The sequence below is a fragment of the Xiphias gladius genome, chromosome 1 (assembly GCF_016859285.1).
Source record: "Xiphias gladius isolate SHS-SW01 ecotype Sanya breed wild chromosome 1, ASM1685928v1, whole genome shotgun sequence".
Lineage (NCBI taxonomy): Eukaryota > Metazoa > Chordata > Actinopteri > Istiophoriformes > Xiphiidae > Xiphias > Xiphias gladius.
Genome location: NC_053400.1, coordinates 18,076,546 through 18,086,866, shown reverse-complemented (window position 1 = coordinate 18,086,866; position 10,321 = coordinate 18,076,546). Strand labels below are relative to the sequence as shown.

General features: G+C 36.5%; 2 protein-coding genes across 4 annotated transcripts in view; one reads left to right on the top strand and one right to left on the bottom strand.

The window, feature by feature from the left end:
* Positions 1–619: 619 nt before the first annotated feature.
* Positions 620–9,120, top strand: vrk3 (VRK serine/threonine kinase 3). 3 transcript variants are annotated; one of them, XM_040135795.1, is made up of 16 exons: positions 620–785; positions 2,251–2,468; positions 2,582–2,740; positions 3,086–3,208; positions 3,349–3,510; positions 4,030–4,176; positions 4,671–4,726; positions 4,965–5,031; positions 5,576–5,660; positions 5,758–5,860; positions 5,965–6,057; positions 6,163–6,295; positions 6,735–6,852; positions 7,016–7,074; positions 7,163–7,299; positions 8,574–9,120. In XM_040135795.1, exons 1-15 carry the CDS (start codon positions 640–642, stop codon positions 7,297–7,299), a joined length of 1,806 nt encoding a protein of 601 aa, XP_039991729.1. In that variant the 5' UTR covers positions 620–639; the 3' UTR covers positions 8,574–9,120. The 3 variants fall into 3 exon arrangements, 2 of the variants coding, with proteins under 2 accessions (XP_039991729.1, XP_039991719.1); XR_005708140.1 differs by having other exon boundaries at positions 621–785; positions 2,251–2,474; positions 6,735–6,832; XM_040135785.1 differs by having other exon boundaries at positions 623–785; positions 2,251–2,474.
* Positions 9,121–9,615: 495 nt separating this feature from the next.
* LOC120789920 (rho family-interacting cell polarization regulator 1-like) overlaps positions 9,616–10,321 on the bottom strand; it is a 16,683-nt gene continuing 15,977 nt past the window's right edge. Inside the window, exon 18 of the mRNA XM_040127127.1 lies at positions 9,616–9,675. Coding sequence (XP_039983061.1) covers positions 9,616–9,675 — 60 coding nt within the window. The remainder of the gene's footprint in view (positions 9,676–10,321) is intronic.

Below are 10,321 nucleotides of genomic sequence, written 5' to 3'. Positions count from 1 at the left end.
AATGCAAAATATGTAAAATATGTCCAAAATAAACTTTTTTATTTATGTATTACTTGAAGCATTATCTTTCTATAATCAGTTCAGAAAATGTTGACTAAGGGCTGTGCGTAAGTGCAGTTGATATCAGTTCCTATTTATAGTCACTATTATTCTGTTAAGTTAACACTGAATGATGATAATGTCAAACAATACAAGAAATAATCCACCTACTCGTTTTTTTTTTCAGCAATACTGCAACCTTAATTTGTAAGCCATCAATTATGTACAGAAAGCCATAATCTCAAAGGTATTTTTTTACACCTTTTACAAATTTGTTTAAATTGTAAAGCAGTGACTCACGTTTCTTGAGGGTTGTCCACACTTTAGCTGGAGACCATTTGTCGTCAATTTACTTGACTGATTTAAATTGGAAACTTTCGTCCGTATACTATGATGTCCCACAGATGAAAGTCTCATGACAGTAAATAAAATAAATTTGTAACATGCTTTAATATTGTCACTATTGAAAAAACATATTGAATCCATTCTGAATTCTGACTGCATCCCCATCACATCATCGGTCGTGGAAAAAGCCCAATTTTTCTGAGAGCTACTCTCCCTCACTCCTGCAGGGGGCAGCACCTCTCCTGAACTGCTCCAATGATAGGAGCACGTATCCGGTTAAGAAGAAGAAGAAGAAGAAGGAGAAGAAGAAGAAGAAGAACCGAATCGAATCGAACGGAACTGAACTCAATTCAACTCAACTCAAACAGACTCAGCCGGACCGTGGAGGCTTACAGGGGAAGGTGTTTTAAGAATTTATACTATTCATTATAAAATATTTATTTATATATATATATATATTAGCTAGGTTCCAGTTTTTAGTTAGAGCCAAGGCTCAAACTCACTAACAAGACGATACTTGGGCCTAAAACTCAGTTGCAGTATTTTTATATTGAAAAAGTTTCGCTTCAGTTTTGGCTAGCTAACGTCAAGATGTCCGTTCACTGTTTTCTTTCTAAACGGGAATCGAAACACACATTGAAATAATTTAATGTAAAAAAAAAAAAAATCCACTCAACCTTTATCTCTAAAGGTGTTTTGTAACTTTTCTTTTATTAGTCGTAATTCTACCACAGTGCTAAGAATGGGTGGCTAACGTTACTTTCACTTGCTTTTTAATGATTTAATTTGAAGTTACCTAACTGACATTAGAGCACAAGGACCTTTAGATTTGTTTGATTTACGTTCTAAATGGCAGAAATAATGTCATTACAGTTACACGCTTAATTGGCAGCTGTTACGATCCTTAATAATTTTTTATGTAAAAATTACAAACCTTTCATGGTTCCAGCCGCTAAAATGTGACAATGCAATGAGCATTTCTCATTGCTGAATTGTTACAAACCAAGAAATCAATCGATTAATCGAGAAAATAATCAGGACACTAATCTATAAAATAATGATAATAATCATTAGTTGCAGCCTATTATAAAATAGTTTAAAATGAGCTTCATCTTAACAAGAATGTAGAATGCTGCTTACACGTTACATGCATGAGCAATAATAATATAATACACTAATATACATTAGTCACAGGGGCCATTTTCCTGCGTTGAATAATTTTACTTTTAATAATTTAAGTACATTTTGCTGATTATATATACTTTTACTTAAGTATCATCAAGGCAGTGGTTTTTAATTATAATTGAGTATTAGTACTTTTACTTAAGTAAAAGTTGGCCTTTATAAGTGATCATTTTTTTGGTTGTGACAATTACATTCACACAAAACGTGTAAGCATCCATGTTGATATACATTAGTCACAGGGGCCATTTTCCTGCGTTGAATAATTTTACTTTTAATAATTTAAGTACATTTTGCTGATTATATATACTTTTACTTAAGTATCATCAAAGCAGTGGTTTTTAATTATAATTGAGTATTAGTACTTTTACTTAAGTAAAAGTTGGCCTTTATAAGTGATCATTTTTTTGGTTGTGACAATTACATTCACACAAAACGTGTAAGCATCCATGTTGACCATTCTGGTTAAAATATGCACTATGAATGATATTTGTAATTGCTTTATATAGCTATTGTATAACAGGTCATCGGGCTCTTTACAATAATAGCTGGTTTGTGTGTGTATTTATCTGATGAAGTCTTCGTGTTCATCTATAAGGATGCACACACAGGAATAGCCCCAGAGAGACACTACGTAGCGGTGAGGGTGCATGTATAATAAAGTGTGTGTTTTCACCATTCCAGAATGCCTTTCCGTTTCTGCCCCCAGTGTGGGACGAAGTTGCAGCCTGATTTCAGATTTTGTCCTTCATGTGGAGAGAAGCTTCCCCGTCCGGTTGATGAATCTGGACCTGTGAGCTCAGCTGCTTCTTTAAGTCTCTCTCCATCCAAAAGGGACGAATTAGCAACATCAGTAGCTAAAACAAATCTTGCTTCAAGCACAAGTTGTGAGCCCCAGGAAAGTAAGGGTAAATATCTCGCCAATATTTTATTAGGAGTTACTTGATGTTATGCATAGATTTTAAACCTTTTGATGATAAACCTTTGAAAGTGTAAATTTTCGTTTTTTGTACAGTCCATGTATGTACCGCCGCAACTCCAATTCAACCTCGCCCTGCACTGCGAAAGACTCGTAACTCCCTTCGTCTGGACAGGGAAGTTAAATCCACCATTAAAGATGCCACTCCACCTGTGGTGTCCTTCACTATACCTGTCAGAGATGACAAGGTTGAAGGTAATTAAATTGGTCTGGAAGCAGTTTCACCTTAACGTTTTTATTTAGTTTTCTCATAAGAGATGCGATAGGAGTAAATACAGAGACATGCAGTAGCATGAAGAGAATGATGAAGTGCCTATGTGCTATGTATACATGTTAGCAGATTAAAGCCATCAGCATGACATCTATCCTTAAACACAAAGATTCTTTTTGGCCAAAAATAAGGCATGCTGATGAATGAAAATCACTTTAAAATATGGGCACATATGAATACAATAGATGCCATGTCAAAAAAAAAGAAAAAAAAAAGACAGACGATGCCTTTATTCCTAAAAACAATAAATCTGTTTTTTTTATCAACAGATAATGAGTTTGGATTCAACGTATCTCCGCCAAAGCAGCACACAGTCACTTTCAAACTCGACGCAGAGGTAGAGCCAACTTTAAAGTCGTCAACTTCCCCTGTCGCTAAATCCCCTCGACTTGGTGAGCTGAAATAAAAAACAAACACAATCTGTTTCATCTATTCATTCATACAGTATTTTAGGAAAACTACAGTGTCTCTATTCATTGCCATCATAATCTTGTCTTTAATCCAAACCAATTGTGGCTGGATCCATGTATAGTCAGGGGAAAGGCTAAACTCTCCAGTCCTGCTAAGAAGCAGGTGGAAGGAGAGAAGCTGACGGATAAAACAAGTGGGAAAGCAGAGGGATCAACCATAGACGGCTCTCCTCTACCTGTCCTTTCTCCTGTTTCCTCACCAATCTCCAGGTCTCCTTTAAAAGGTGAGCTACACCACAAAACATAAGATGTTACTCACATATTCATCCATGTATAGGCAAAATTCACCAGTTAGGTTCAGCGTCCCATCAGAGGCTACTTGGATGAACATGCTTACTTTTACACGTTTACACTATCACTTGATAAGTCTGTATCTCATCGACAGAATCACATACGCCTGCTGATATTAACGATGCCATAAAAAGAAAAAAAAAAACATCAGCAATGTTATCCTTGAAGCTGAATTAAGAAAATATTTTTTTTAATAAATTAAACCTTAAAATAGATCATGATCTTTTCTTGCAGCAGATAAAAATAATTTTTAAACAGCATTTTTAAATCAGCAAGATTTTTTGCTAAGATATGGTTGTTTGCTTAAAACTACCACTAACCAGATTTATTTATTTTGTTCACTGGGACTGTGTTGGCATGTCAGTTTAAAACACAAGAGATGCACTGTACATCACCTTTATACATTGGGAATTTTTGCATAATTTATTTGAAATGTCTGTGTGAATGTACAGTGACAGGAAAAAGCAAGGCCAAGAAGGCAAAGTGTGCGTCCGCCGTGGAGCCGCTAGAGGAAGGCGAGGAGGTGACAGACACAACGGGCAAGAAGTGGAAACTTTTGAAACTGCTCAGTCAAAGCACGACAGAGGTCATCTATGAAGGTGGGACTGTCTACATGACATCAGGGGACGTAAACAGTCTATTATTCTGGGACAGTTAGATTGCATATTAGTGGTGATAATCATCAGCCTTCACATTTACAGTTAAACATCTTAAAGTACATGCAAAGCGTCCTAGAATTAAAGCAAGAAAGATCACAACAAACCACAAATAAGGAAATGTACAGTCAGAAACAGAAGAAAAAATGACCGAAGAGAGAAAGGATAATAATAATTTTTATACAGTGAATACTTCTTAACGTTTTATGAACTACTAGTTAGAAGAGAAAAATGCAACAGTGATTTGTAGGTTCAAATGTATTTAAGAGTCTCTGGGTTCCATTTAACGTGATGAAAGCAAATTTGGTACCGGCAGTACACAAAGAGATGGCTAACTGAGTTTAGTGGATAGAGCTGCAGTTTCTGTTACAAAAAATTAATAGTAGAAAAGAGCCTGTATTTTTTTCAATTGACCAACATTGTTTTGTCCTTTTCAGTTTTTCAAACAATTTCAAGATCCAATTCCAAGGAATCAAACCACATCCTGAAACTAGTAAGTGCTGCCTCAGCAGTCATATGGACTTTTAAGGTTTTCTGAGTACTCCATCCTAAAAGCGATGAATTTGTCATCACACCATGTCGCTTAGTAGCATGAAAAAAAGAAATAATCACTTTCCCGATTATATTCATCAACAAATTGATTTCGATTTGTTCTCTATTTCCCGTAACCAGTAGTTCTTTAGTTCTTCACTTTCACGGAGTGGGATCAATAAAGATTTTCTTCCTCTTAGGGAGCTAAAGATGGAAGAATCTTCAATGAGCAGAACTTTTTGCAGAGAGCTGCTAAACCTGCGTCTGGTGAGTGTTTAGTGTGTTATCATTCATGTTTAGCAACTCCAAATCAACACTTTTCTGTCACTCGTGGAGGATGGGCTGCAGTCATAGCTTGACTGACTGTTCTGATCACAGAAGAGAGAATAAGAGAGAACAAGAGAAATAAACTTCGTTAAAACTAAAGTATCAGTATTTACCACATTCAGTTGTTTTAGTTTTTCAGTGGCTTTAACATGCTGATCGAAAATCCCAGTCTTAACAGGTGAATCAGAAACAGAACTGCTCACAACTACAGTCTGAACTAGAGGTAGATAGTGAGAAGGGCTCTGGGAGTTTCACATGTGATCTACTTACACTATATCACAACTAAGTATCTGTCTTTCATTTCATCCAGAGGAAAGCAGAAGTGGACAAGAATTTATTCAACAGGAACATTATCATGTCAGTGTGGGGGACTAATTAAATCTTTAACCCCCTTTTAGATGCAGTTCTGATTTGTCATGAGTGTAACTTTACACATGCACCACACACGATAACCCTTCTCTTGAAACCTATTGTCTCCCTCTAGTGGACAAGTGGATCAAACAAAACAAGATGGATTTTCTGGGGATTCCTTCTTGTGTTGGCTTTGGACCTCATGCAGATTCCTACAGGTGTCGAAAAAATGTACCTGTGAATATTTACGCATTATATGAAAGCATATTACACTGACTAATGCATTGTTCTTTCATTTATTTATTTTTTAAATAGGTTTCTGATTTTCCCCAACATGGGCCAATCTCTCCAGTCTGTCATTGAGGAAGAAGATGAGTTTCTGTCCGAGAAAGTGGTTCTTCAGCTCGCCTGTAGGCTGGTGAGTGTACTCACATCATCGGTTGTCAGACAATACTGACCCAGAGCTCTGAACTCAAAACACTGATTCTCTTTCTCAATAAACTGTAACATTTCTTTCTCCAGTTAGATGTCCTGCAGTATATCCATTCAAACGAGTATGTTCATGCTGATATTAATGCGGAAAACATCTACATCAAACCAGGACAGACTTCACAGGTGAGAAATGTTCTGACTGTACTCTGTCAGTGTCCACAACTGAAATGTGTTTTATTCTGACCATTCTTTTCTGTGTTTGTGTGCTTGTTTGTTTGTTTTGTTTAGGTCTACCTTGTAGGATACTGCCATGCTTTCAGGTACTGTCCAGGGGGTCGACAGGTAGAGTACCGTGAAGCCAGCAGGACACCACACGAGGGCACCCTAGAGTTCATCAGCCTGGACACACATAAGGGAGCAGGTGTGTCACTGCTGTGGTTCACTGACTCCTCATCCAAAAACTAAAACCCTCCCACCAGTGTCAGGCAAATAGACATAATTTCACCATATAAGTTATTGTAAACCGAACACTGCCAGATGAATTTTTTTTCTTCCATGAGGGCACAGCTGCAGTCCTCCCACAGTCCATGTGTCTTGAGAGCTGTCAGGCACACACAGGCTGCACATAATAAGAACGATTTAACTTTTTCTTGTTAAGTTGATTGTGATATATTTTAGCATAAAAGCTATTTCAACATTTTACTTTTTTGACTATGAACGTCAAAAATAAAAAAAATAAAACAATAAAAACATGGTGATAAGTACTGAGGATTGCTTTGTTGTGTTGATCTATCAGGGTAAATCTGGGAGGTAAAACGGATGTTTTTGTCACTGTCTGTTTGTGTATTTTCTACTTTCAGGGCCATCTCGACGCAGTGACTTGCAGTCCCTGGGTTACTGCATGCTGCGATGGCACACAGGCACGCTACCGTGGGCCGTCCTCACTCAACCGGACCAGGTAGCCACCCAGAAGCAGAGGTGAAAGAATTTATCTCCACTGGGACATTTAAAGGCAACACACCTTTGAAACACCACAGAAATACTGAATTGTATCAAAAGTCTACATAACATTAACTCATATACGTAAGTCAGCAGCACAATAGAAAGAACATGCAAATACTCAAAAAAGTTGTCATTGTAGGTACATGGAAGATGTTCCTGCACTGTTGAGTCACTGCTTTGGGAAGGCGAAAGTTTCCAGTGAGTTCAAATGTTTTCTTATATAACATACTGTATAACAAGTGTGTGATTAGATGCCATATGCTCATAGTATATTATCACGGTGTAGGTGCACTTCAAACCTACCTGACTGCAGTGATGGCTCTGGGGTACTCTGAGCAGCCCGACTACTCAGCACTGAAGGCTGGACTCAGTGCAGCCTTGCTGCAGATGGGGGGGTCACTGGAGCAGCCACTTCATTTTTAGGTGAGAACACACAACTCTGAAACTCAAAAAACAAGTATGTACACGTGCACGTGGGTATCTCTGATAAGCAGCATATTCTGGTTATACACCACAGGGGTTTGACTCTAGGTTTTCAGATTTTTAGGTGTGAGAAAAGTTACTCCGCAGAACATGTAATATTTTTAAAAATCTTTTTCATTCGTTATGAATAAGAGATTCAGCTCACAGTGTTGGCACCTAAAGCTTTTGGCAATGGGACATGGTGTTCTGTTTTGGCTTTTAATTTCTTTGTATTTTATTTTTTTATCTAAAAAGACACTATTAAGAGAGATTGTGACCTTTAATTTCATGTTAACAACTGCACCTCCTGCTGCAGCTCCTTTTTTTCTATTAAATACTGATTTAGTATTTACCACAACATTGGAATGTAAATCATTTGTATTTAGTAGAAAAAAAACTTAAAACTTAATTAACTTAATTTTTCTCGTGTGCAGAGACTTTATGGTAGAAACAATGAATCAAAATAACCCCGTCACACACATTTTCTGCATTTAAACATCATAGTGCTTCTGTCATTTTGCAATCAAACCAGTAGGTAAGGGCAAAGGTTGAAGTCAGAGGTTCTTCATCTAAAAAAAACAAAAACCTGGAAATATATGAATGTTGTTTCCCAGATTATTATTTATACAGATTTGGCAAATAACATTTTTATTAAAACCAGTTATTGGGGTTCCCAAATAATATTGTGTAAATTACAGTATTATTAATACACCAATAGGAATTGAAATCACATTAATTAAATACATTAATTTTCATGAATAGAAACTGTAACTTTATGATAAATGTTGTATTTTACATTATTACAAATCACAGTTCCTTTCTGCCTCACCTTTGATTGATGGTCAAATAGAGAATCTTTTGAGAAGAATGGTCACTGTAAAATAAAAATAAATAAATAAAAAATGTTGGAGGTACAACCTCCAACATTGAGAGGCTAGGGCCTAGCTGTATCTCTGGAGCAAAGAAAGTAAAGTGCAAATCCTTTGCTGCTGCTCAACAAGCTTACTGTAACTGCTATGAGTGCACCGTAACAACGATAAAAAACCTAGATTACTATGTTAACTTTTTTTATCAGCTCCTCTCTTCTCTCATGGATTCTGGTAGTTGGAAACTATAACTATAATATGAATATTAAACCGTGTTTATGCCTTCATGTTGAAAGATAAGCACTTTGTGCATTTATGTGGTGATAATAATAATAATATTCACATATGTGTACTCTGCTTTATTTTCAGAGAAATGGAACATAAAGACGAAAATTGGAAAGTGGACTTTTTTATTTACTTGTTTTATCATGTTGTGTTTTATCTGTGAAGTTTATTGCACTGAAAGCAGAGTTACAGCTCAATATGTTCACGCACACCAGGTTTTCACTGGGTTCATCATTTTAAGCATTAATGTTGTGGTCTCTCAGATTAACTGCACTGTAGTTTTTAGCATCACAAGGGTAACTTGAATAGGAGAGGGATTCAAGTTCTTAGTTACTGATGCACAGATTTTGGATGATATTGACACTTTGTTAGATAAATGTGTCACAGTGTCCTTGCTTGTTAAAACTATTTTCTGGTTAAAGCATTTACTTGTTTTGTTTCCTGTGAATGTAAGGGGAGAGGAGGGATGACAAAGCAAGTGATTCCCATTATAACATGAACTTGGTATTGCCATTTCCTGAAGATGAGCCAACACACAGATCTGGATTTACATAACTCCTCAACCCTTAGGTTAATGTAGACAGAGTTAATTTGCTTGAATAAAGTGGATATATATATTTTTTCAAAAACAGTGCCTTAGTGTCCTTTGACGTTCAGTTTCTTAACTCTGAAAGCCAATGAGCAACACATTCCAGCATTCATTTATGCCCATAACAATACATCTTCAATTTCAAGGGTATTTAAAAATAAATATTTCTTCTGGAAAGGTTGGTTTTGCTCTCCTGGTGTTGTGATGTTTACTAACCTAAACCAGAGTCTCTTGCACTCCTAACACATAACGATTCATTCAACACAACAACAGATAAGTTACTTTTAAAGAAACCTTTATAAAGTTTAAACATTTCTGAACATAAACATTTTAACATTTCAAGACATATACAATTCTTTATATGAAACAGTAAATATCTCTTATTGTGCACACTCTTAAAGTAATTCAGAAAATAAACACTGTGTCGTTTGCCTGATCTCTCCTGTCCTGGCATTTCAAATCTTACATCTGTCACTTGAGGCACTTTCTGAATGACAAGGCTTTTTGTAGAACAATGTAAAGCATGATGCTGAGAGACTACGGCGCCCCCGTGTGGCAGCTTTTGTACACAGCTACAGACCGGATGGCTTCCTTAGACTGGAGCCGAGCTTACACACGTAAACTGATCATAAACTGAAACTGTTGAGCTTTTTATACAGACATGCTGGCAGTGTGAGGCAGCTACACATGCAGGTTTAAATATAGTTTTACACTGCAGATTGTTTTCATGTTTGTAAAAACTGGTCCAAAAATCAGATTTGAAGAGAAACTCAACTGCTATCTTCAAAGTGTTCATATTCATTTCTTATATACCGTGTTCATTATTTCGCTCAGGCCCTGGTACAGCTTTGAGGGTTGACTGTGAATTTCCGAACATTCTCATTAAATGTCTCTGATGCCTTAAATGAAAATATCCTGTTGGTTTTCAGGGTTTGGAAATGACTTCATGTTGATAAAAATCTTCAGACAAACATCACATGCTCATGAAGTCTTTTCCTGTCCTGCTAACAGTGAAAGAGCTCTGGGCTGTGCGCTGATTTAACACTGAAAATCATAACCTCAATAGTTTTCATGTCCACAAATACTGATAGTTTTGAAAACCTTGTCAGGTAACTCTTTAAGTGATTGTATACTTCCTGTAGATTGAAGAAATCCATCAACTTGAACTTCTAAAACTATTTCAAAATTATTAGGTCATTTAAAAAATGCACTGTAATTAAAAGCCAAAAACAAGGCCGCTTTT